The sequence below is a fragment of the Alosa alosa genome, chromosome 13 (assembly GCF_017589495.1).
Source record: "Alosa alosa isolate M-15738 ecotype Scorff River chromosome 13, AALO_Geno_1.1, whole genome shotgun sequence".
NCBI classification, from domain to species: domain Eukaryota; kingdom Metazoa; phylum Chordata; class Actinopteri; order Clupeiformes; family Clupeidae; genus Alosa; species Alosa alosa.
The window spans coordinates 13,492,088-13,518,959 of NC_063201.1; the positions used below are offsets into that span (position 1 = coordinate 13,492,088).

General features: G+C 41.9%; 1 protein-coding gene across 2 annotated transcripts; it reads right to left on the bottom strand.

Annotated features, from left to right (window-relative positions):
* On the bottom strand, positions 1–26,719 carry iqgap3 (IQ motif containing GTPase activating protein 3). 2 transcript variants are annotated; one of them, XM_048260815.1, is made up of 38 exons: positions 26,569–26,719; positions 22,592–22,679; positions 22,270–22,426; positions 21,995–22,072; positions 21,831–21,907; positions 21,623–21,690; positions 21,388–21,501; positions 20,910–21,088; positions 20,648–20,729; positions 19,967–20,130; positions 19,609–19,696; positions 19,164–19,327; positions 18,383–18,543; positions 17,784–17,899; positions 17,470–17,633; positions 17,273–17,363; positions 16,703–16,870; positions 16,114–16,256; positions 15,647–15,817; positions 15,022–15,105; positions 14,824–14,895; positions 14,632–14,701; positions 14,304–14,512; positions 13,875–14,027; positions 12,943–13,106; positions 12,499–12,723; positions 12,040–12,180; positions 11,742–11,826; positions 10,626–10,858; positions 10,238–10,370; positions 9,531–9,633; positions 9,182–9,329; positions 8,844–8,931; positions 7,261–7,473; positions 6,388–6,554; positions 2,247–2,375; positions 1,933–2,041; positions 1–1,652 (listed from the first exon to the last, which is right to left on the bottom strand). In XM_048260815.1, exons 1-38 carry the CDS (start codon positions 26,696–26,698, stop codon positions 1,539–1,541), a joined length of 5,043 nt encoding a protein of 1,680 aa, XP_048116772.1. In that variant the 5' UTR covers positions 26,699–26,719; the 3' UTR covers positions 1–1,538. The 2 variants fall into 2 exon arrangements, with proteins under 2 accessions (XP_048116772.1, XP_048116773.1); XM_048260816.1 differs by having other exon boundaries at positions 26,258–26,657.
* Positions 26,720–26,872: the final 153 nt, after the last annotated feature.

Consider the following 26,872-nt stretch of genomic DNA (forward strand, 5'->3'; position numbering starts at 1 on the left):
GTTTACTGGCTGAATCATTTAGATATTTATTACATTATAGGACATCAGGGCATGATAAACATGGATCTTTGATGGAAAAAAAAATAGAAATTTATGAAGGGTTTTCAAAATGCCCCATCATACCCTGAAGAGATTACATTTAAAAAACAGTATAAAAACATATAAATGTTATGTTCCTTGAAGTATAATTTGGGTTTCCATACAGTTTTGAAGCAGAAGTACATGGAAAAGACAACAGCTAAATAACACAGATGAAAGAAAAGAACATACAAATCGACATTTAAATGAGAGAGGTGTCTTGGGGAAATTGGATAGGAGAGTAAAGGATAGAAAATATGTACATAATGGCCAATGCAGGTGGTCCAGCAAAGTTGCCATTGTCAGACCACTGGAGTTTCAAAACTTTCTGCGCTGAAAATAATGTGCTTCAAAAATAGAACTGCTCATCAGCCTGAGCAAAGTCTCAAAACAATACATGCTGGAGCCTGTAATTAATGAGGAATCTAGCATGCCACGAGCTGCAATAAAGGCAGACTGGCCGTGGAGAAACTACCTTTCATCGGCAAAAAGACAGCATGAAAAGGCAATAGGGGGCCTCGCACAATGGGGCACATAACTCAGCCAGCCATTTGATCTGCCACTATTCTAAAAACATCTTATTCATGTACCGAACAGCAAACTTTACTAACATTTTTTGACATTCTAAGAACTGTCTATGCTACCTGTCTATACAGCTAGTTCAAGGACGGGCAATTTCTTTTAGTTGCTGAAGGCCATTTTGGCAGACCGCGGTGGGTTTGGAAGTTACCTCGGTGCCATGGTGTCTGCCTGAGTTACAAGGCCACCGTGAGTAAAATGGGAGCTGCCGGGTGACACAGGACCTCTGATTGTAAGCATAATACGAGCTGTCTGGAGTGTTCTATTTAAGTGTGCACCATAAATAATGCATGAGGTGCTGGTCAGAGCTTTAAAATGGAGGCCAAGCGAATGACGACACAATCACATTGAAAGCATCAACGCAGGCATCATATATATGATTAAATACTGTATATAAACGGGCATTGACATTAATGTATTATAAACAAAAACAAGTGGGCAGTAAAAAACAGTTACTGATTTCCCTTTCAAGTGTTAAAATCAACTTCGTAAACGATTTCTCAGTCACAAGTTATACATTCTCAGGAGTTGTCATAGCATACAATACAAGTGATATAAAGTGATACAATTTCTTTGCATCCCTGTTGGCTAGGCTTAAATGATAGTGGCGAGAGTGTATGTACCTGTTAAACTGGCCATCTATAATAGGCAGATGTGGACCAGCAAGTACAAAAGCAACTGGAGTTTGAAGATAAAAAAAAAAAAAAAAAGATGGAAGAACAAGTATAAAATATGCTCCCTACATAAGTGAATGCCTCTGCGATAGTTATAAAGTCATATTGTGCCAATATCTAAATAGACTGTGTCGGTTATGGAGTAGTAAAACATGGTAGTGTTTGTGCAGTCATTACATCAACCAATCATGGTGACAGCACCTTGGCTCACTTCTTAAAGAACTTTTTGTTGAGTAGGAAGATGAGCAGATTGACGTTGACTTTGGCCTTGTCAAACATCTTCATCACAGCAACACCCTCATACTGCAGCTGGAGAAGATCCTGGAAAGAACCGGAAATCACAAAGAGAAATTATGCAGAGAGATATAATGCAGATGTCCCGGCTGGACATCTACACTTCTGACCAGAACTACTGACCATATATGGGTAATAGCACAGTTGTAAAATACTTCACTGGTGTAATAAATAATTTTGGCTATATCAAATTATTTTCCACCTCATCACGAACCTACTTCTGGAGGTTATCTACCAATTAGTCACTCCACAGACATCCATGAGCTATAAACCCAACGTCTGTACTGCACCTGTCGTTGTAGCTCACCTGATATTTCAGCGGGAAGCGTTCCATATCCACCCCCATGAAGCGTGCCTTCACCAGGAATGTGCCCCCCTCCTCGCCAGGAACAATGTCAAAGATCACGTTCTTGAACCTGAGCAGAAGAGCAATCGTCAATGCAGCCATTCATTGCACAGTTGTCTGATGCAAGTCAATAACATGTGAAGGATACAAAGAGAAGACTGAATTTTAAAATTTGGATTTAAAATGTCTGGGGGAAACTGGATGAATTGTGTGTGTGTGTGTGTGTGTGTGTGTGTGTGTGTGTGTGTGTGTGTGGTGTTTGAAACTGGTCGTACTGGGTGACGGGCAGGTCCTCGATCTCCAGCAGCACACCCTTCTCATGCAGACGCGCGGCGGTGTAGGTGAGAGCCGGCTGCTTGCTCTTCTTCCCCTTGCTGTCTGCAGCCTTCTTCCCATTCACCTTTCTGAAGGCAGAGAAAAGGAGGTGTGGTATACGAGAGAGAGAGAGAGTGAGTGAGAGAGAGTGTGTGTGTGTGTGTGTGTGTGTGTGTGTGTGTGTGTGTGTGTGTGTGTGTGTGTGTGTGTGTGAGAGAGAGAGAGAGAGAGAGAGAGAGAGAGGGGAGAGAGAGAGAAAAAATATTTACTTTTAATAGAATATGGCCATGTATGGGTACCATGTGACTGCCTATGTATCTTTTTTTTTTAAAAAGCAAATGAGAATTTGTAATCATATTAGCATCCCGATCCGTGTGCCAATTTGTGCATGGTTTGGAGTTAAAAGGCTTTCAGTTGATTCATTCATCTCTCTGTGTTTTTTTCTGTGGTTGCAGCTCATCAAGGGAGAAATGCACTATTAATTGAAATTTGTCACCAATCAGCCAAGGCATTTGACATTCTGTTTTTGTCAGCCAACTCATTTTGCAGACACAGTAGTCCAGGCAATCTGTGAGAAAAAAAAAAACACCCAACCCAAAACTAATTGCAACAGAAATTATTTTTGTTGTATTGAGTTCATGAAACCTTCCCATATCACATACCAAAAGTCCATGAAAATCCAAGTGGTGGAACATTGTCAAAATTATTTGTGCATTGGTCAATGGCGAAAAGCTGCACCTTTGGCAGTTTTATTGAACTTTCATAGTACAGGGGATATGTGAAAATTAGGTCAAATTCTTTCATAAAGGCATGAAACTTGGTGAACTTGTACAGTTTGGAGCCCTGAGCATTTTCAGATATAAAACCATTATCAAAAAACCCTAATGGTCGCCGTGGCAACCATTAAATGTTCCACTATAACTAAATTGCGCCTATATTCTTCATTATATCTCCTGAAACAAACATGGTATCTCAGAACAAGTGATGCCTACAGGGATGAGCAGTATTTATTACATGTATTCCATATTTCAAATACAAAATATATCGTATATTCGTAATTTGTATTTGACTGGGTTGAAAAAAAACGGCTTCGTATTTTGTATCAAAATACTTTATAGGTATGTATTTTTGTAGTTTAAAATATTGACAAATATTTTTGGTAAAATCAATACTTTTGGTGATGTGATGACATCATAACTGACTTGGGCTGACTTAGAAATTTGCCCACATTTGTGATAATATTGAGATTCAGGAAGATGATCAAGTACAAGTTAGTTCAGACCATCATCTGGTCATATATCATGCTTACTTGAAATTATGATGGCCATAGGGCCTGATGCTATGTCAAGTACTCTGAATAGACTTCTTTGTACACTCTAAGACGTGTTTTAGAAAGAACTTCAAAATATGTGTTTATGTTTGTATGCATGTATATATGTATATATTTTCTGTATTTTTTGTATATTTGGTAGAGACTGGTGTAGTGTGGTGAAAAATATTTGTGGATGTCTATTGGTACTTTGGGATGCACCTCTCTGCAGTGGGTGTGCCTTCCAATTAGAACTTGATTGATGTACTATGTGACCCTTTCCACCTAATAAGTATGACGTGTGTCTATCTTGATTCAAGTCTGAAGAAGAGCGTGTAGCTCGAAAACGTTCACTTGGTGAAATTAAAGAAAAAGCAAAACGGGAGCAAGTGTGCGGACATTCAATTTTGTTTTATGATTACAATGGGGAACATAATAATTATAATAAAGATATCAGGAAATACATCTCACAATGAGTAGTTTCACCATTCACCATCATTTGCAAATTGTTAATGACAGTTAAAAGTGAATAGGCGAGAGGCACATATGGAGCACATCTGAAGACGCACTGTCACGAGATGTAAGCAACTCCTCTGCAGGATAGATGTCCTTAGGTTTCTTATTCAGTCATTTAAACACTATTGGGGTAAGTGTTGCCTTTTTCAGGCTATTTTGTTAATGGTAACCTATTGTCAGTCAATAGCGTAATTAACTGTGTAACTGTTTTGTGTTGACTATGACACCACGGAGAAGTTAGTTTTACTTTGCCAATGAGTTCAAATAATAGACGAGTGCAGATGCGTTTATAGGCTATACTTTGCTAGGTTTTAAAGCATGGTTTAGTGGAATACCTGTTCCATACGGTCTCGCATGCAAGCAAATTCCTTCAAATGGGCCGCTGACTATCACAATACCGATGCGCTGTTTGAAGTCCAACTGCTTGCTGTTAAAAGGGAATGACTGATGTCACTCTCATTGGTTTAAAGGATGTAACGCCCAAAACACACCCATGACTAACTAAGAAACATAAGATCCACCTTTTTGCGCCAGGTGCCGGACTTTTGAAAACAAAACCACACCCAATGTGGACTGTACAAACCCCTAAGCTATTTGCTAGTGACCATGCGTATTAGACAAATATAGCCCTATATCTCAATTACTATTCAGCCCACAGGTGTGAATCTGAGGACAAATGATGGTTAAATTAAACAATAATATGATTTTAAATGTTAACATTGAACATTTTGGAATGCTCTACCTTTTTCAGCGATATATTAAAATCTATGTGTTTTAATACAGAGTAAATGCAATACAGGAATATGTACCATGTCCAAGGCATGGAGGAAGATAATACTTAACTGGTATCATATCTTATCTAGAGGGCATATGCTTTTAGAAAATATATAGTTTAGGGTGTTTAATTTGTTTTCCATAGACTAAATATAGTAGACTAAGTATAGGCTAAAATGTATCCGCTTTACACAAGATTCGCCTATATAGAATATAGGGCAATGTATTGTGCATGGCATGGAGGAAGATGGGACATGTCCTATTTGGTGTCATATCACTTCTAGAGGTTATATGCTTTTAGAAAATATATAGTTTATGATGTTTAATTTGTTTCCCTTAATAATGCAGGTCAAAATGCATCAGCTGTTCACTTGATTCGCCTACACAGAATAGAGGAGTATGTTTTATGCATGGTATGGAGGAAGATGGGACATAAGTTGATTAATGCTATATTTCATGTAGGGCATATGCTTTTAGAATATGTATAATTTTGGTTGTTCTATGATTTTGGTAAAACCATGACCCATGCATAGGCATGCATTTTAATTATTAATCTTAAACTATATTTATTAGTATAGCATGCACCTTTTGCCAGACGTCACAACAATAGTCACCTCTTTGGAGGCTAGCTGCAGTTATCTGCACCTGTCTGTTGAATCTGGACATGATCATGTCCATCTTCAACTTTGCCTTTACAATTTTCCTTCATTCATTCACTTACATAAACATACTGTGCTGTCTGATTACTTTTTTAGCCAAAATTGTGCAAAGTAAAGAGGCATCATACAGGTCCCTCTGATTGGACAGACAGTCTCAAAAGATCAGTCAACCCGGGTATAAGTCTTGGAAAATGATGGACTGATACTTTCATGTGATATACTGTATATGATTCAGTGACCTCTAAATCAGACCCTAGGCTTTCCTAGGCTGAATAATGCTTAACTATATGTTTGTACAACTTTAACATTGTGGAACACTTAAATGCAAAAACACACTGGCTCTATTTAAAGACTGAACAACCATTTCCATTGATTCAAAGGGCCAAAATAAAAATAGACACCAATTAGCAACAAACAAGTCTGAAATAAGCCTGAGAAATGTACTAACTCTTTGAAAATAAAAGAATGTTCCTCAACAATGCAATATTCTAAAATTCCATGTTAAGTTAGATGGGTTCAGATATTCTTTAGAATGCTTATTTTACAACATTCTTATTACAGTTTTGTCAGTATTTGCTGAAGGATAATGCCTAAAACAACCCTCATTTTAACATATTTCCACCAACTGGATTTTTACTATGGTGTTTAGATCACTAATTGAAATATAAAAATGTGAAAATAAATTCTGTTGCAATTAGTTTTGGGTCAGACCTTACTTTGCCTGGACTACAGAGAAAAACAGAACCCACACACACACACACACACACACACACACACACGCACGCACACGCACACACACGCGCACACACACAGGACATTCAGCAGGCCATCATGTTGCCTTACCCGTTCTTGACGGTGAGGTTCTGCAAGCAGGTGGTGATGTACTGGCTGTAGTAGTCCACCTGCTCGCTGTGGAAGGAGCTTTTGCAGTGCAGGCTGTGCAGCGTCTGCTTCAGCTTCACCAGTTCGGCCTGGCGCCGCTGCCGGTACAGCCGCTGATGCCGGATGTCCTGCACCACAGACACAGACGTGGCTCGTTACCGGCGTCGACTCACCGCCACCACCTCGTTTGCTTGAGCTCCGATTCAATTATGTAACGACTAATTATTATGCTATGGGAGATATCCTGCTGTAAGCCCTTTTATTGAACTGATTATCTGCGTAATCTGTGCAAATGGCAAATAAACCTGAATACAGTCAATTTAACAGATCGTGGTAAAACGGGGTTGCTAAGGCAGGGCGGTTAATGCTGCAGGGCCCACACAACAAATGGTTTAAACGAGGCCCTAAAGCCGTCAAATGAATCTGAGTGAGATTCCTGAGTAGGAAATAACATTTCATAACACATGGCTTGGAAGTGGAATGAGTATGCTTGTCCTTAGCAAACAGTACCTAAAGATTTGCAGATACACACAAGGTTTGTAGAAAGGTTAAGTTGAGTACGGCACAATATGGAATGTTCTTGTTAAGGATGCAGTGTCTTATGATAGCTGAAATGAGTGCCTTAAGGTAATGGAAACTGTTCTATAAGAAACAGCAAGGCGTCTTCACATCAACTGATACTCTTCTGATGGGGGTTGTGAAGTCACTTATTAAAAGGGCAGAGGTCAAACTAAATCTATTCTAATTCAACCTATTCTGTTAAACTTGGCCCTTGGAGACGCTGCTGCCCCAACTCCTCCGAGGTTCAGCCCCAGCATTCCTCAGTGCGCGTACCTTAGCGATGAGCTGCAGGATCTGGTTCTCAGAGTCGGGGGGGGTCAGAACGCCGAGTGCCTCCAGCCTGCGCAGGCTGCGCTGGATCTTCCTCTTCTTCTCCTCCAGGGACAGGTTGCCGTCGGCGACGAGGGACTGGTTGCGTTTCATCTTCTCAGGGGTGCGAGCGTCCCTCTGGGCCCGCCGGTGCATCATCCAGCCGTGCTGCGCCTCCTGAGGACACAGGGACACAGGAGCTGGTACCATGGAGCCCTCACTCCACACGAGCGGCTACACTCACACATCATCCGAGTGGCCCGTGAGGCACTTTCTTGTTCTGTTCTGTCCCTCGTGTTTTATGCTTGCACTCAATCAATACCCTGAATGTGAGATGTTATCTCTCCCATTTACAACTTACAAAAGGTTTGCCTATCTGATATTGTACTGCGCAAATTAATTCTTTATTCACTAAATACACTATGGATGTAGTAAGAGTACAGTGTATACAGTATATTTATTCACTATAATGTATATTTTACATAATGCATATAAGTATAGTATATCAGTTATATTCTATTATACAACAATTGGGTTCTATGGAACTATTTATTTGTTTCTGATTGGCCGAGAGATGTTCCATGAGTTGGAATATCCCTGGACATTTCAACTCAGCTAATAATAAAATCACTCCACGATACAATGCGAAGATTTGACACAATGTTCTCATCCCAGCTCTCCACTATTTTAAGCAATGGGTTACTCCTTAGCAAACCATAACGAAACAGTGCTTCACCACATCTGTGGATTAAGCCACACAGTCAACTCAATGTAAGTAAGATAAACGAGGATGCTAATTGTTCTCAGCATTGCCAGCATTGTGTAGGGCCTATAATATGATTGTCACTTGGAGGAGACTTGTAGATAACTAACGTTAGCATAGTTAGCTAACCGCTGCTAACGTGCTAGCATCGTGTCAGAAAAACATATGGGGCTGTGCACAGTAGTGTAACATTTATTCACCATAAATTAATAAAGTTGAGTGGTTCTGCAATGTAGGCCATGTTTCTGTTTTTTTGCAGTACCATGTCCCTTACAAGACATGGCCCAGTGTCCTTGTAACATGCATGCAGCAAAGCTAGATATGAATGTGATTTCAGTCCGACTTTCAACATTTCTTTCAAGAAGACACGTAAACCAAAGACCCGTAACGAGGGATGTGGAATGTTGGTTACCTAGCAACCAAGACGCTGTCTATTGAAAAGGGAACTATTTTTGATGCGTAAAAACGATATCGAAATTAACACGTTTAAACAATAATGGGGTGTTTTCAGATTATTTAGTTTGTGGTAGAATTGTTGTATAAAAGCAATATAGCACTCGTGACCGTGGGATTGGTCATGGATATTCCCACGGCTGTTGTTGCCTGCTCTACGGCCGAACAACACCCGTGGGAATATCCATGACCAACCCCACTCTCACTCGTGTTATATTGCTTAATTCTGGTCACCTTTTCTGAAACTACAACTAAACATTTTTCTTTTCTGCGACAATCCTGTCATAATTCGCCGAGAGCAGGTCCCGCAGCGAACAGTGACAGTCGTTACCTGGTCTTTGGAGACTGAAGCTCTCAGCACTTCACTCAGGGTTTCCCCAGGCTGGGTTCGGATCACGTCGATGATCAGCTGCTTGGTGCTGCAGAACAAAGTAGAGCACTCAACTCACACACTGTAACACATCACCATCACAAATTCTTTAAAAATGAATCAGAAAAAGCAATCCTGAGAATTCTTTAAAAAAAGAAAACGTTTCAGATGCACTTCAGATGACCTAATCAGTAAAGTTCCTGCACCAGGAGATGGAACGAATGAGTGAAATCAGTTCCAAATAAACCATACCAGCGGAACTTTCTGTGTGTTAAACAATCTACTGAGCACAGTCCTACCTAAGGAGAATGCCTTTGGCATCAGGACGGTCATCCGTGCTTTTGAACACGTCGAATTTGCTGGTGAGGGTCAGAGAAACCTCCAGCTTGCTGTACTGGGCCAGGGTCTGCTCCATGTTGGGATCTCCAGAGTTCACCACCCCCTCTCCTATTAACACACATACACATTTCAAAACAAGCTTTAAAACCCAACCCAGCACCATAACAAATAATTTACAAAGAAATATACAACAAAACAAATAGCAATACATTCAACTAAAAAAAAAAAAATATTAAATAAAAAAAACATTCATTGATCATTCTGAAGTTAAAAGTTGAGTTGAAGTGGAGTTGAAGTGTGGGAACTGACCAATGATGGCCTGAACAGAGGGCACCTTCCCAACGTCTCTGAGCAGCTCCAGCAGAGGGTCAGAAGGGTCCTGGCACAGCGAGTCCTTGTGCTCTAGAAGCAGCTACACAAGACAACACAACAACATTAGGCACATTAACCACCAACAGTATGTTCAATTATTTATAGATCAAGCATTTATTCAAATATTTACAAAATGCTGACTGCATTGAAAGCTTTTTATCTGTGTTAATAAAAGCAGACCGAAAACAAAATAATTCATTAGATAAAAATTCTCAAGCTGTTTGGAAGCAGTTAGCCTACTTTTTGATAGATAGTATAGTTCTTTAAACTACCATTTCCTGCAGTTAGTTCTTAACAGAGGCCACTGATCCAGAAGAAAAAAAGTGAGAAAGAAAGGAAGGTGAGACCTTGTGGGTTCTTAGCAGAGACTACTGATCCAGAAAAAAAAAGGTGAGACCTTGTGGGTTCTTAGCAGAGGCTACTGATCCAGAAAAAAAAGGTGAGACCTTGTGGGTTCTTGGCAGAGGCTACTGATCCAGAAAAAAAAAGGTGAGACCTTGTGGGTTCTTAGCAGAGGCTACTGATCCAGAAAAAAAAGGTGAGACCTTGTGGGTTCTTAGCAGAGACTACTGATCCAGAAAAAAAAAGGTGAGACCTTGTGGGTTCTTAGCAGAGGCTACTGATCCAGAAAAAAAAGGTGAGACCTTGTGGGTGTTGAGGAGTTCGCTGATGGAGATGTAGATGAGTGGCTTGTTGAGGATCACCATCTCGGAGTACTCGTCGATGCTGAAGCGCTCGCCCGGTTCTGGCACATCACAGGCCGCTTTCAGGTACTTCCTGTAGGCAAGAGAACAAGACATTTTCAGTTATTCAGCAATTTCAGATATTCATCCATCCCCCCTCTCCACACATTTTAATGTTCAATATCAGCAAAAAATTCATTCAATATAAAGGATATAATTCAATATATAGTTATCTGCTAAAATTCAGATATCAGAAGGGAATTCAAACACACACAAAAAACAACTACTGAAAATGCAGTAAACAACATGAACAGAAAAACAAACAGAAGATCAAAGCCGTAGCACTGACCTGAACTTGGCGTGAGTGGTGGTGATGTAGTCGTTCAGGGCGCGCAGGTGGGAGCTGTCGCCATGGAAATGCTTGAGGGCGGCAGCCTGCTGCAACACGCGGGCGATGGAGCCAAGCGTGCGCCGCTGGTCCGGCAGCAGGGCGGAGCCTGCCGAGAACTCCACCACGTCGAAGCCGTCCGGCGCCACCACCGCTGGGTTCATGTAGCGGTAGTACACCAGGTTCCCCACAATCTGGACAAACAGGCCGACAGTCAGGGGGAACAAAAACACCGAAAATTATATAGGAAGTCTTTTTTTATCTGCTGAAGGAACGATTTCTAATTAAGACTAAACCGTTTCAATATTTTACCAAACTCAACTTAATGCACTTCAGTGAAGTAGAAACAGGCACCCCTTTACTCTAGGTAAATAATAAAACTTAAGAGTTACAGTCAACTAAGGTAGTATGTTGTATTAGGGCTGGGCGATATATCGATAAAAAAGATTTATCGATATATTTTAAAATGCGATATGGAATTAGACCATATCGCATATATCGATATAGTTCAAATTTGCGCCGTGATCCTTGCTCCACGCAAGCCGCTGTCCGGAGCTCTCTGCACTGCTCCCCTCTCTGCACTCCTGTGAAACTGCACGCTACTTTTCTCATATAAATATATTTATTTCAGAAAAAGATTGGCCTATTTTATTTTATAGGCTATTTTTATTTAAGATTTTTATTTTTTATTTAAATGTGCACCTTACGGAGCTTTGATTTCAAAAAAGGCACTCCAGTTTTATGTTTAGATTTTATTGTTATTTGAGTAGTGAGTTTTCAATAAAACTACTCATATTTGACTGAACATTTCATTTTACAGCTCTAATTTTGCAGAAAAAATATCGGGATACACATCATATATCGATATTCGACCTAAATATATCGGGATATGACTTTTGGTTCATATCGCCCAGCCCTATGTTGTATGTAGTAGGTAGGTATCCAGAACAGAATTTCACATGTTGATAAGAAACGCTCACAGAAGCCAGTATGATACCCAGATATGTACAAGTGTTTGTACCTGTATGTACATAACAGTCAGTAAAAAAATGCTTGATGCTAAAAACTCCTGCTAACCTTATAAAGATCCTCCTCACTGGCCTGAGGAAATTTCTCCTGCAGCGCATCCCTCAGGACTTTGGCAGTGTAGCGCAAGCCATAACTGGACAATGCAGGGGATTGGAGAAGAAAACAGAACATGTCTTGGACATTACAGACAGAGAGTGGACATGTAGAACATAAAAAAAGAATGACAGACAGGTCAGCTAACGAGAGAGTGAGAGTGTAAGTGAGAATGAGAGTGAGAGTGTGAGTGAGCATCTGAATGACTAATATTAAAGTTAGAGGTATCAGCTGGAAAGGCCTCTAAACTCACGGTAGCTTTTGCAGGTTACTGGTGATGGCGTTGAGCACGCGGTCGGTGAGGGTCTTGAGGTTGGTGATGGTGATGTCGAGGCGCTGCTGCACCTCCGGGTGACCGAGAGCCTGCTCTGCACTCACCTCATAGGGCAGCATGCTGACAGGGAAGACAGATACAGACACAGGGTCAACCAGGTCAGCTTCAACGCCCATGGCTCAAAAGATGAACCCCCAGAAACTGCATTAATAAACAATTGCTAACTAGTGTGTACAATTGCCAACTAGAGTGAACACCTGTGACGTCATGGCTTTATGAATCTACTTTATGGAGTTATGACACTTTAAAGTGGCATAAACATCGCCGGCAATTCGCTTGTTGTTTGAGTGGGCTTTAACAGATAACGGGAGAAAAATATTCTTAAATATTCCTAAAATTCCTCAAACCAAATGTGCTTGTCAAGTGCTTCAGACTGACCTCTTGTGGCCAGTCTGGGTCTCTGTCTGGTTGATCCAGGTCTTGTAGATCTCCACGGGGTCGGTGCGGATGCTGAGGGAGCGGTCCTGCAACACCTCCCTGATGGCTGGGCCCAGGATGTCCTGCAGGGCGTTCTGGCCGCGGGCGTGCCGGTAGAAGCTGACCAGCATCTTGATGACGGTGGGGTTTCCAGTCACCACCTCCTGAGGCTGGTCCACCTTCACTCTATGGGAAAAGAGGTTGAGAGAGAGAGAGATCACTAACTGAGAGGTGATTTCATGATCATAGAAGAAAGAAAGGTGATGGTTATTAATTGAAATCCATACGTGGAGTTTCCAATACCAATACATGGAAATATATGATTGAAGACACCATTTCAAAAAGGTATTAGTATTTTCCATTTGTTGTGTTACAGTGTGTGAGTGTGTGTGTGTGGTCCCTCACTTGATCTCGTGGCGCAGGGCAGTGGTGAAGAGCTGGAGCAGGAGGTAAGCCTCTCTACAGTCCGATCCGTAGTTGAAGAGGGTGAAGATGACCGCCTCCATGAAGCTGGTCGACTTGTTCTGGGGCATCAGAAAGATCAGTTGCGCCAGGTATTGGGGCTGCGTCTGCCAGGGGAGACCACACACACACGGTTAGCTAGGTTTCAAATGTATTGTAAATGCATTCTGTTACACATAGGGATGTAACAGTATGAAAATTTAACCTCACGGTTATAGTGACCAAAATGATCACGGTTTTCGGTATTATCACGGTATTTCTAAAAGTGTGTTCAATGTGTTCAGAAAGCACTGATAGGCCTACACAAGCTGAAATAGTTTCAAAAAGTGTCCTGTTCACTCTTTTCTTCATGTTTAAGCTATATGCTTATAGCTTAACTTACCCTAACATAACTTGCAGTTTGCTATTTCTGTTATTTGGATCCAATGAGTGAGACCAAAGTAAGTGTTCTAAATAAAACTTTAGGCTACTGTATTCTCCTGACAACGTGAGTAGAATGGATTTAATGTGGACGCGAACATAAAAAGACGCAGAGTGGCTACATGATACAGTGCACATTTTGTGGTGAAAATATTCCGCCTTTTAAAATCCGGGGTAGCCTAATCCGAATTGTAGTTAAAACCATCAATTAGACAACAGAATCAGCAGGGTACCAGTTTTATTTCATTGTACCAGGCCTACTGTATGTCAAAAGCAGGCTCGGATGTAGCTGGAAAGGATTAAACACAGTTTCCACACCGCGGTAATCAACCGTGATAATCATATTTGAAAAGAAAACGGTAATTGTTATCGTCAACATTTTTATCGCGGTTTACCATTATACCGGTAATCGTTACATCCCTAGTTACACAGCTTAGAGAAGCCCAGGAGCTCACCTGGAGCAGGTAGAAGAGGTGCTGGTAGGCCTCCAGCTTCTCCCTGTTCTCTTTGCTCAGAGACTTCAGGCCCTTGTGCTTGTTGAGGTCCATCATGTCTGCCAGCTGCTCTTTGTTCTTCTTGGTCAGCTTCTTGCAGTGGGACACCACCTCCTGTTCTCATGTAAACCACCTTAGTTCAGATCTGCTCTTAGCTAATATGTAATACTACAAAACAAAATATTCACGAGTATACCATTGCAGGAATAATTTGAGCTTAATTTATCCAGTACGTAAAACTGTAAGTAAAATACAGTAAACCACCTTAGATCAGATCTACTCATATCTTAGCAGGGAAAAAAAATACATGATGCTGTGTGCCTATGAGCATCTAAAGCTACAAAAAAAACCTTCACATGTGTACCATTGAAAACCCCAGGAGCTCCTCACCTGCAGGGTGACCCTATTGCGGACAAGCAGGCCGATCTTCAGGTCCATGATGTCCAGGTCGGTCTCCAGCTGCTGGTTGGAGCGGATGGTGCGCACCACCTCCTCCCGCTGGCGCAGCAGCTCCCCCTCCTGGCGGATGTCGTTATCGCCCAGCTCCAGCAAGTGGGCAAACTTGCGCACCACAGACAAGGAAGGGGTGGTGGAGTGGACTAAAAATGAGAAGAGACAACGAGAAGATATTATTTATACTAACAGTAAGATGTGGCTTAAAACAGGCACTGACTAAGACTTAGTAACCAACACAATGGTTTAGTGACTTGTGACATACCCAGCATCCTGTACTCCTCACGAGCCTTGTTGGCTCTGACAAAGGCCTGGATCCTTATGATGGCACCAACCTGAAGAGTTGAGAAAACATTTAAAGATAGATATTTATATCTGTAATAAATGTCAACATATTCTTTGTTAAAATTAAATATTATGACAAAATTATAATGTTAAACTCATCTGTGTGACTTACATGTCTCCTAAAATACCTCATCCGGGCTAGATACTTCCTGCGGGCCAGCCACATTTTTACAGTGGCTTGGATCTGAAGACCAGGAAGTGACATTAAAACAAGTTAAAAAAATAAAAAAAAAAAAAAAAAATATCAGTTAACAAACTACGATTTAGGTATAATAATAATTCAGAAAAGGAATCGTTCAGAAGCCCTCACCTTGACAATAGCCCTCCAGTTGCGGTAGAGATACTGCAGCCTCTCTTTATAGGCCCTTTGCTGAAGGAACCTTCTCCAGTGAGACTAAGAACACAGTCAATATATTTATCAATACATAAACAAACAGCATTATAGAAGCTGTAAAAAGGCCTGGTATAGTCCCGCGGCGTGAGACGAGAATTGCGTCACCAATGCAGCATGCAGGGGGTGTCGTGTGCCACACAACAATTGTGACCCCGCATCAATGACGCACGTCTTTGACGTGCACAAATGTCTACGGAGGAGTATACCACTTCCTTAACGCGGTCTCTATCGCTAATAGTTGATCCCATGTTGTTGGGTGCCTGGCAGCTGAACTATTCAATCCTGCGTTGGATTTTTGAACATCCTGGTTATCACCTTAGAACAACTCCTCACTAATGATCGTGCCAACAACAAAGTTACATCAAATGTGCAGCCTCAACAGTTTGGCCCATATTACAGAAATCCAAGGAAACTATTAAACATATGCAAACTGGAGCATTCACTCAGTAGGCTTATGAATGCAGTGCCCACCCCTGTATAAGAACCTGAATGTAGACCCTTGCGTGGTGTAAGGGCCAGTTCCCCATCACTGGACGCTTACCTGGATAGTGACGATGGCAGGCAAGTGGGTGTTGAGGAAGTGGAGGCGCTCTGCCAGCTTCCTCCTGACCAGGAAGCCTCGGACTCGAGCCTGCAGCGCCACCACCAGGTGACTGCTGGCCTTCCACTGTGCTTCCCTACTGTGGGCTGAGGTCACACTGTTCAGAATGGCCTGCAGGGGGTAGTAGTGTCACAGTTAGCCATGGAGTGTGGTGCTCAATGTCAACAGCACCATGATGCAAGTTTACATCTAAGCTAATGCATGAATGTCATTCAGAGAGGACACTGAAACTGAAGATAAATACATAAAGCTAAACAAACAAACAAACAAACAAATAAACGCACATCAATATCATCGTTATCACTCTCCCTAGGCCCATCACCTAAAAGACACTACTGTTTCATTAAAGGTCCTAATAATAGCTCTGTGGAACTGGATCCCGTGCCTAGCAGCAGTGACTGAGTTACCTGGATCTCCTCGTGGGCCAGGAACATGCTGTTGTGCACGAAACCCTGTGGCCTGTCCCAGGTGCCCTCCAGCTTCTGCAGGTGGAAGTAATAGGAGCTGCCATCCTGGATCTTGGTCCGAATCCAAGGGCTTCGGTTATCACCTGAACAGACACACACAGATACACGATCAGTAACCTCTGTCTCAAGGACTCATTCTCTGCAACTCAACACTTACAGAATGACTGACATCAGCTAAATTATGGCATGGCATTCATGGCATGGTTCATGGCATTAACCTGGGAGAGGGGGAAATGACTACAGTGGAAAGGTCATGGTTAAACATACTTGCTAACAATATAGTTCAAGTAAATGATGACATGCATTATTGTAATGCGGTTTAGTAATGCTTCAATCTTCATCTAGTCTTTCTATGATAACCATTAAATAATAAAAACAGATTACCGGTAATTCTGATAAATTGAGAGACTCTAGAGTAATTTTCCTGAAACATTCCACCCATTGCCATTTCATCTCTGTGTAGCAGGGGGATTATCCACAAAAAAGGGCACAGACACTCATGTTGTAAAAAAAGGAGATGGGCTCTAACCTCCGACGGCTTTGGCACGGAGCAGGGCTGTGAGCTCGGTCTGGTAGGCAGCGGCACATTGGTCCAGCATGCTCCTCAGAGACACCTCAGGTAGCCGGAGCACCCGCAGCGTCTGGGCCGGTTTGCCCTCCTTCACTGCCTGGTTGACCGCTGCCAGGCCCAGGCACACTGGCAGAGCAGAGGGGAGCATTAACACTGAGGGATACCACACAGAATCAGCTGATACCATCACAGGGTTGGATGGGGGCAATTCTACGCAAAACTGTCCATAACGCCAACTAAATACCATTGCATTGTGTTGCTGTTGTGGATGTGACAGTTTTGCGCGGAATTGCCCATGGCAAGCGAAAGCAAACTTCAGTGGTACAACTGCACAGTAACAGTTGTTTGACTGATTTGATTGAAAATGTACGATAAATAATATTTAAAAGGCTTTCAGAGTTTGCACTCGTTGTACAGCAAAACACCTATGTGTAAATAAACAGTTAAGTTTAACTTTTGATCAGACCCAGTGATCCAGTTTAATGAAGAGTAAAATGAGGTGTTTGCATGTGTACAGAGCAGACTCACTTTTTAGAGCTCTGTTAGAGTCCTGATTGGCCAGACGCACCCCATCCTGGATGTCAGCCAACCATAGCTCAGCAGCAGGGTCTCTGCTCATCTGTAATAGGTCAATAGTTGTTTTCAAAACAACTCCACACAGCTGTTAAAACAGCTGGACAAATGTGAAACTTGTGTAGTGTGTATTGTAAATGTAAATACCACACCTCTGCCTTGCGCTTCTTGGCTTTGATCAGAACATCATGATAGCGCCTAGCAGTCCCTGCCTGCACTTCTTCCAGACCACTAGAGGGCAGCAAGAGCGCAGCCAAAGTCTTCTGTGGGTCGCTGCGGCACAGGGCCTGGTTAATGATGCCGATGGTCAGGATCTCTGTTGCCAGAAGGAAACAGAAAGAAGTGCATTAGTGCCTCATACTAACTCACAGTAAAAGTTGAATTTTGCTTGAGTGGTTATTATTCTCTGCAACTGAACTTTAGATCTGGTCTGGGACACTAATCTCCCCTAGTCTGGGACACTCACGGTCATGTTCCTCCTGGGCGGCATTATTGACGGCGTTGAGGCCACCCTGCAGGTCATTCCACGTCAGCAGAGCCCTGCCGGATTTCTTCTTCAAGTCGCATAGCTCTTCGAAATACCTGGAAGGCAATGAGCATTAAGCCGTCGCCCCAACGCGCACACTGCAGCTCACTCAAGTAAACAAATCAATTTCACCGCTGAGTGACTGAACCCAAAGTGGTGGTGTGCAGAGTAGATGAAAAAAAGCACTATCTGCAAACCAAAGTCAGGCTTTTTTTCTTCTTCTATAAACATTAAGCAGAAGTAGAAGACAGAGCACAGATGCTTGGAATACACGTTGTGAATACTTAAGCATTCCATGAGAAGTACTGATAAATGATGAGGACCTTCATTTTGCCATAGTATTTTCTCTTTGTTTAGCCTAAGGCTACATTTTGACTATTCTGCATAAAAGTACACTCTTTTTTTGGCACATTGCCCAACAAGCCTATAAGGCATGACAAGCTGAATAACGTGCATTGCTGCACAGGGCTGTGAGTATGCGAGACGGATCTTGCATGACGACATGACTGATGATAAACCCTCTTGTCCTGTGGCCTCACCTCTGGATCAGGCTGTCATCGATGTCTGCCAGACCAGCTGCAGAGCTGACCAGAGTGGCACAAAAGGCCCCCAGGTCACGGGCCTCCAAGGCTTGGTTGACGAGAGCCACAGCCGAGAGCATCTCCACAGCCACAAACAGCTCCTCCTGCTGCAGCTCAGCCTGGCCAGCAAAACATTGATTATATGACAAATGATGGTGACTGTGTACTATTCATTGAATGTTGGTGAAAAACACACACACACACTATAAAATTATAACTAAATGTACAGTGTAAGCATAGTTTATAACAGTTCATTGGATTGGTATACACAGGAAATGACATTACACACACGTAAGTAATCCAATATGGATGGAAATATTATGGATAGGAAGGTAGCTAAGAGTTTCTGATCACTAGAATTCTGAATAAAACTTAAAAGGTGTGAACTCAAGTCACACAATATTTCAAGTGACTAAGCCAGGGGTGGGCAAACTGCGGCCCGCGGCCCAGATCCGGCCCACCAAGCACTTTCACTCTCCTTAGAGAACGTTTACAATGTCAACGTCAAAACATCATGTTAAATAGAGATGATAGGCCTACTCTTAGTCTATCTCCTTTGCAGCAGATCTAACGTGAACATTATGCGATCCATTTAATTGTAGTTGTTGTGCGGCCCGCCGGCCAATTTTTGAAAACCCAATGTGGCCCTTGAGCCAAAAAGTTCCCACCCCTGGACTAAACACCATCATCCATACTTATGAATGCAAGTAAATGAATATGCATGGTACTAAATGTCAACCTCAGGGCATTGTTCTTGAAGAGGGGCCAGCTCTCGTTGGTACAGGTCAGCAGCAAAAGGGTAGACATCTGGCAGCTGGGCATCAGGGTCCATCAGAGCACGCACAGTTTGACGGGCGTCCCCTCGCTGCAGGGCCTCATTGATTTTCACAATAGCCTTTTGCACTGCATGAATACATACACAAACATAATTTTCAAACACTGTACGTATACGTTAACCTCAACAGGTGCTAATGCTAATGTACTGAATGCATGTGCTCATACAGTACATACTTATTGCACAACATGTTTATGCACTGCCAGGTACAAGCACACAGGTTGTACAGGTCGGTACAAAGGGAAATAACATGAGACTGCTTGACATTTCACAGCAGTTTGTGAAATCAAATCACTACAACTGAATAGACTGAATGTTCTCTGTGCTGAGACAGAGGTGTGAAACTGACCTGTTTGGGAGCGCTGGGCTTCTTCGTTAGCCACCGTGATCCCCTCCTGCAGTTCGTCACGGTCCAGCGGCTCAACAGAGCCTATGTCCTACACGACCAAACACGAGATACAGGACACCAACCAAAGGGTCACAGGCGACCAACTCTGACATGTGACTTATCTAGCATTACGTGTTGTACAAATGGGACCATTTATATTTCATACAGCAAATTTGGACATTGTTTGGTTCAGCACTGTTCTATTGTGTAAAACATGAGTAATATATGAATTAATAATTCATAATAATAACAATCAACAACAATCTAATCAAACAAACAGGGTTTTTTACAGCATCACAGGTAACTCAAGCGCCCTCACCAGAGCCTTCTGCTCACGGTCGCTGACCAGTTGCTCCAGGTACCAGGGGCTGTTGTCTCGGAGCAGGCCCTTGAGGCCCAGACACGGAGCCTGCAGAGCGGACAGGAGGACCAGGGAGTCGGCACACTCCATAGCCTCGTCCACATGCTCCACCGCCGCACGCACTGCAAGGCATTCACACCAGTACACTTCAGCACATTTAAAGCTCACTCACTCGGGATCCCTCTGGACCTTCTAGATCTCTTGCTTCTGCTTGGTCAGACATATTCAGCTAAACAAACTGTAAAACCTACTATGCTATTGGTCCACATGATAAAGAAATGCACTTTTACATTTATTCCCTGATTCCCAGATGCTTTAATCTGAGCCAACTTCAGAAACCTTGTTATGCAATTTGAACTGAATAATGATCTCTGAACACCAGTGACCTTGACTGACATTTAACAGGTCGTCTTGAAAGTGTCATCCCATGCTGGGCAACGCTACTGGGTATAGTGCTTAGCCACATTTCCACTAATATGCAGCAAAATGTTTTCTGAAGAACTTCAAATCATCACACAACAAATTGTTATGATCATCCAGTCAGAACACATGAAACTGGTTATGTGGTTGCCCAGCAACATTCAGTTGCTCATTAAGTTGCTCAACGGCATTCCAGGTATTGTTGTCGATCATACACACCATTCACTCTGTTTATGTTGTCCTGGATTTCACCTTGGGTGAGATACTCCTCGTAAATGTCCTTTTCATGCGATCCATTGATCTAAAACAAAATTGATGCATCCATGTTGCCAGATGTAAAGTGTTATGAATGGAGATCAAGTTCAAATAGTAATTCACAAACTATACAGAAAATCTAGTGAGTCTAAGGGACTTGCTATTACTCCAATCTGTACTGTATGTCCAGGAGAGGTGACATCTAGTGTGCAACATCCTGGCTTACCTTGACATAGGCCTGAGCAGCCTTCTCTGAGCGAGCCTGTCGCAGCATCTCCTGGTAGATGGCCATCAGCTGCTTTTGGAGGTTGGTCAGCATGGCGTTGGGGTTCGTCAGAGCCTGAGCAGTTTCCTCCACACAGCCTCGCTCCACAGCCTCGTTAATGGCAATCACAGCAGCGTGCACTGGACACGAGAGAGAGAGAGAGAGAGAGAGAGAGAGAGAGAGAGAGAGAGAGAGAGAGAGAGAGAGAGAGAGAGAGAGAGAGAGAGAGAGAGAGAGAGAGAGAGAGAGAGAGAGAGAGAGAGAGAGAGAGAGAGAGAGAGAGAGAGAGAGAGAATATTAGAGTATGACAAAGGAAATCCAAATTTAATATTGGACTGTGTCAAAGATTAGTTTCCTCAACCTTCTACCATTTTGTTTACTTTTCCACAATGTCAAGTCACCAAATCTGTGCCTTAAATTGTATTTTAATTGGCCATACCAGCAGCCTCATCCACAGATAACTCATTGGCCAGTATTCCACCAATCTTGCTGAAAGCTGGCATCTGAATGCCGTATTTGTCCAGTTCCTTTTTCATGTTGTTGATCTCCTCCTCTGTGAACAAACCCAGTAATGTGATAAGATATTGTTGGGAAACTTCCAGAGTTGATAATGTTGACCTTCAGTTGATGCTGTATCCATTCACAAGAACTAATTACAGAGGGAAATGTTATACCTGTGAACTTGACCTTGCCATAAAGGTCATGGATCTGAGGAGCCAGACCCAAACGGAAAAGGTAGAGGCTGGAGAAAGAATGAGTTGGAATTTAGAGGACCATCTAAAGTATCAACGTATAACTATCAGACATGACCAATACCAAAACCTGAGGTCTTCTGTCATACATTCTGTCCATTTACACAACAAAGCGCAGGAGTTTACCTACCTGAGGGCATGAATACAATAAACAACTCGGGGCATGTTCTTCTTATCATAGATATCTGTGGTCTCTGGGTGGAACATCTGAAGGAGAGGCAATAAACTGGATGTTAAACATTTACATTTAAAACATGCTGAAGAAAAACAAATTTAGTTTGGATACTCATGTACCAATGGTAGTCCAACTTCCACCATCGCATTGCGCCAGAAATTGATGTTGTCTGTATGACGAAACTGCAGCCCAGTTGCCTAATGGAGAATCCAACATGCAACATTTAGAAATTGGTTATCCAAGGGTTTATCACAAACTCGGGTGTTTGACATACTTGAAATCACATGCATGGTACTACTTAAGTGTGACTGTAAATGGCTCCTGAATTGCTAAATGTTTTCAGTAGCTTATGAAAAAAAAAGTGCATTAAAACTTTATCTTCCGTTTAGCAAACCTTGTATCGTGCCTGGTCCAGGTCATAGATTTTCTTCACAGGTACTACTTTTGGGGCAAAACAGTTTCCCAGCTTTGCCAGTAGCACTCCATTCCTAAGCCCTTCCTCAAGCTCAGTGGGAGCAGGAAGCTCTTCATTGAGGCAAGCCTCCATCCACCTATTATGGACCAAACAAGAACAATTAACACTTAACTCATGAATGGCAGTTTACCTAAATCCAAAGGAGGAGATTAAACCCTTGGAGACTAATCTCAGAGACAGATAAAAAAAAACAAGCAGTACTGGCATCCTCTTTCAGTTTCAGTTGGACGTTTCAACAAACCTCTTTGCTTCCTCCAACCGGCACAAATACTGGTATGCCACATTTTGAATTCGCTGCTCGTCCATCTCCTCTGCTGTCAGTCGTTCATCTGTGTAATACAACAATTGCATCAAATAACGATGCAATTTAAAATGTTATCTACCCATAATAGATTATACTCATATATTGGACCCATATAAATCACTTTGAGCTGCATTCTGTGTATGAAAGGTTCTATACAAATCAAGAGTCATATAGGTTTTTTTTTTTTTTTTTTTTTTTCTTTTATGTCCAAATTTCCGTCAATGATTCGGGACACTGAAAGGCCGGGTAGACAAAACTTGTGGGCATGTAACCCCATATGGATAGCATGGAACCATCGTTTTCGTTTTGATCTGTAGCCCCCATCGCTGGACTGCACCCCGAAAGGAGGGTAGGGCAGACACAGTTTTCTGTGAATATCTCGGTGACGTAAAGGTTTAGGAGGACCATTATTTTTTGTATGTTGATCTCAAGGGGGCCATGTCAACGCATTCCATAACCACTCATTTCATGTATAAAGCCACCTAGTTAAACACAAAAAGTAAAAATGAGGTGGTGTAATTGAAGGTATCTGTGACCTAACATAGTCAAAACTGCACAAAATTGGAAGTGTAGGATCATTATGACACCCTCTGTATGCACGCCAAGTTTTGTGGAATTCCGTTCATGGGGGCCACACAATAAATTAATTTATGTTACTATACACCAACTGGCCTGTAGGTGGCGGAGACAGTTTTCTGTGAATATCTCGAGAACCGTGGGGCCTAGGAGGTCCACCTTTTTTTTGTATGTTGGTCTTAAGGGGCATGTCAACCCATCCCATTACCACTTTATTTCATGTATAGCGCCACCTAGTTAAAAATTAAAAGCATAAAATTAGGTGTTTTCATCTCAATATCTCTGGCTGACAAGGTCAAAAAACTGCACAAAATTAAAAAGTGTAGGATCATTATGACACCCTCTGAATGCATGCCAAGTTTTGTGTACTTTCGTTCATGGGGGCCTTACAATAAAAATAATTTATGTGTACATTTAGTGGCGATACACCAACAAGGATTCAGGACACTGAAAGACCGGGTACACAAACTTGGTGAGCATGTACCCCCATATGGATAGCATGGAACCGTCATTTTCGTTTTTTCATCTGCAGCCCCCAGCTGGACTGGACCCCGAAGGAGGGTAGGGCAGACACAGTTCTCTGTGAATCTTTTTATGGTATGTTGGTCTCAAGGGCCCACATAAACCTGGCTCATAATCACTCATTTGTGATTCCCCACCCGGTAAAAATGAAAATCAGTAGGATTAAAAAGAAAGCCAAAATAAATATTCATCATCATCATCATGGCTGCATTTTCAGTATTGGCTAGAAGTAGTCGTTTGTCCACTAGATGATGATCGTTGCAGTGAGGCGCAATTTTGTTGGAAGTTAAAAGGGTTGGAAAAAACAATGGACGCTTCATACAAGGACTGTAATTTACGCTTGGTTTTAACATCTAATAAGGATGGGGCCGATGTTCACATGAAGTGTAATTCCCATTTCTTCTTGAAGCCGAAATAAATCTGAGGATGTTTATCGGACATGCTTGGTTTTACTGCAGGAATGCGTTAATCTTGTAATATCAATAAGGACCTAGGTAATGTTACGTTTAGCGTTGGTTGAGTGATGGAGGCATTTGATTTATTGCATTTGTAGAAAACTATAAATGCGGTTATACCAAGCAAATGTATAGCAGCACTGTTTGTATCTTTCGACTGTCATTTATTGCACGTGCTACAAAATCATTCTGTGCAATGGAAGATTTACCAACGTTTAACGGGTCTGATGCAGTTTTGCCTATACATGCGTGAGACTGAGGCGCCTGTTTATTTTGTTTTAAGAATGCGTGCAGGGTGTGAGAGGGAATCGATGTGCTTTGATTACAGCTTGGTAGTTGTAGTCTGTGAAATTAAAAGCACGTGTGTGAAGTATCCAAACAATGACACCTTCATTTCATTATGGCTGTTTTAGCAAAACACCTTAAAGCTACTGTGTAGTAGGTCCCATTTAGAAGTGGCTACTTCATTTGCGCTTTCATTGACTCATGGAGCTGCGTGAATGTTATTACAACTTTTCGCATACGATATGACAGTTTAAGTCCGCTTTGATACTGTAAAGGCGTAAGCCATTGGTTTCAAAGGAGATTTTATTTAAGCCAGCATAGCCTATTGACAATTTATGTTGTCAATAGGCCTACCTTATAATCCTACCTGTAGCTTAGGAAGCTAACAACTTTCTATTAGGATCTAGTTTGTTAGTTACCGTTTTGTCATAACTCCCTGATGCATTTTGCATTTAGAATGGCCAGAGCGTGTATATCTCAATCGGAAAATTAAACAATATCGGGTGCCTATGGACTAGGCTGGGTGAACCCAGCCTGATCTGCCCGCTATTTATTTTTTTGATTTCTTAAAGATTGAGCTTGGTCTGATGAAAGCCAGACTAGCCATGGACCTCAGTTAAACAATGCAAGGGAACATGAATCAGCCTATATTTGCACTAACAATAAGGACAAAAGCTCTTCAACGTTGGCCCGTTAAAATGTGTATGAACAGTCTAGCGGCGCATTTCATCAAAGGCCATTTGGACATGTCAGTTATTTGCACCACTGGTTAGATGTAAAACAACGCCGTTTCAGACTAGGCTACTGTTACTTAATTTGTGCATTAACAATAGCGTTTCAGACTACTGTTACTTAATTTGTGCATTGACAATAAAAGTATTACATGAACTAAAGATGACTAAAATCTTATGTAGAAGAAGAAACATTCACAAAAAATCCATCCATCCAAAATGACCTTTGTTTTGATAGCTGTTGAAAACGGCATGGAACTGACAGAGATGTTTTTGTTTATAAATACATAAAAATAAATAAATAAATAACATTATGCTGATACCTTTTGCTTTTCCCAAATACAATGTAGCCTACAGGTGTAAGTGACCTTTCATCAATCCAGTTGCAATGGATGAACTGTGATGAACTGCCCTACTTGTGATTGTTTAGAGATTTTAAAGGTTTTATAACAATTCTACATCTTCTTTGGCTATTCTACAATCTATTCACCTTTTCAGCACCAGTAGGGGTACTTTCTGTGCAGCCACTGCACACACACCTCAGGCATGCCAAACAAGCATACACAAAAGTTTCAAGAGTGGGGGATGGAGTAAAATATGGAGACAAATTGAAGTGTGATTTATTTTCGCGGAACGGATGTACAGGACTGAGCGGCGGTCATATTTTGTACCGCTATGCGGTACATCTAGTTATTATTATTATTATTATTAAGAAATCAAAATAGCCATTTTGGACGCTATAAAGCATGAAAGCAGGGACATTGGCTAGTAGTAGTAAGTGACGTCAGTCAGCTAACGCAAGGACTACCAAAGTCAGTTCATGAGCACACAAGTTATGTTGATGCTGAGCATGCAACAGTTATTGCTGTGCAAATAACTTGATTTGTTTAGCTTGAAGTAATACCCCCGCGTTAGTTGTGTACATTGTCAGACAGCAGTGGCTTGTCAGTTAACGCTAATGTGTCCCATTACTGACTACGATAACGTTAGCCAACGTGAAAATGATGTCATATTTGACTAACGTTGTTACTTACAGCCTGAACGTGTTTGTCCACAAAATTCACCCATTTTCGCTTCGATACGGCGTCTCCAGAAACACAAAGTTGTATAACGCTGGCCTAATAAAATGTATTTGGCAGCAACCGAAGTTTGCTGGCGATATTAACGTTAACGTTACCTAGCTAGCTAGCACTATGCTAGCAACAGAATTTCAGTTTAGTTCTAGCAACAGCTTGAGGTCACAAAATTGCGTTAAATTTGAAAACTTTCAAATATCGGTAGCTAGTCTATCTTGGTAAACGCACGTTATCCCCGGCTGTGATACAAGTAAAGTAATTTTGCACACTTCTAACGTTATTCCCGGAGGATAGCGTTGTCCCTAGTCTGGTTTGTCTGCGATTTTCCAAAGTCTTGCTTGCTGTGGTGGCTGGGCTGTTTATCTTCCTTGAAGTTTGAAAATCCCGCTGGCATATCATTGGTTAGGAAAAGGCGCCTCCTCATTGGCTCATGGATTTGACAGATGACTTTGTGGTTGTTGAAGTGAATATCTGGAATATCTCAGTTTCTGCTACATATTTGTGTCACGCGTTAAATAATTGCAATGCATACTACTTATGTATTTAAATGTCAGACATTATTCAGTTCCATTC

What these genes read in the sequence shown, in the direction of transcription:
- iqgap3 (XM_048260815.1), bottom strand. Translation starts at nt 26,698, where the DNA reads ATGATATGCCAGCGGGATTTTCAAACTTCAAGGAAGATAAACAGCCCA. An exon ending in CCGTGCCAAAGCCGTCGGAG is followed by an intron (nt 16,257 to 16,702) that starts GTTAGAGCCCAT and finishes GTGTCTGTTCAG; the next exon opens with GTGATAACCGAAGCCCTTGG. An exon ending in GAGGACCTGCCCGTCACCCA is followed by an intron (nt 2,042 to 2,246) that starts GTACGACCAGTT and finishes TCTTCTGCTCAG; the next exon opens with GTTCAAGAACGTGATCTTTG.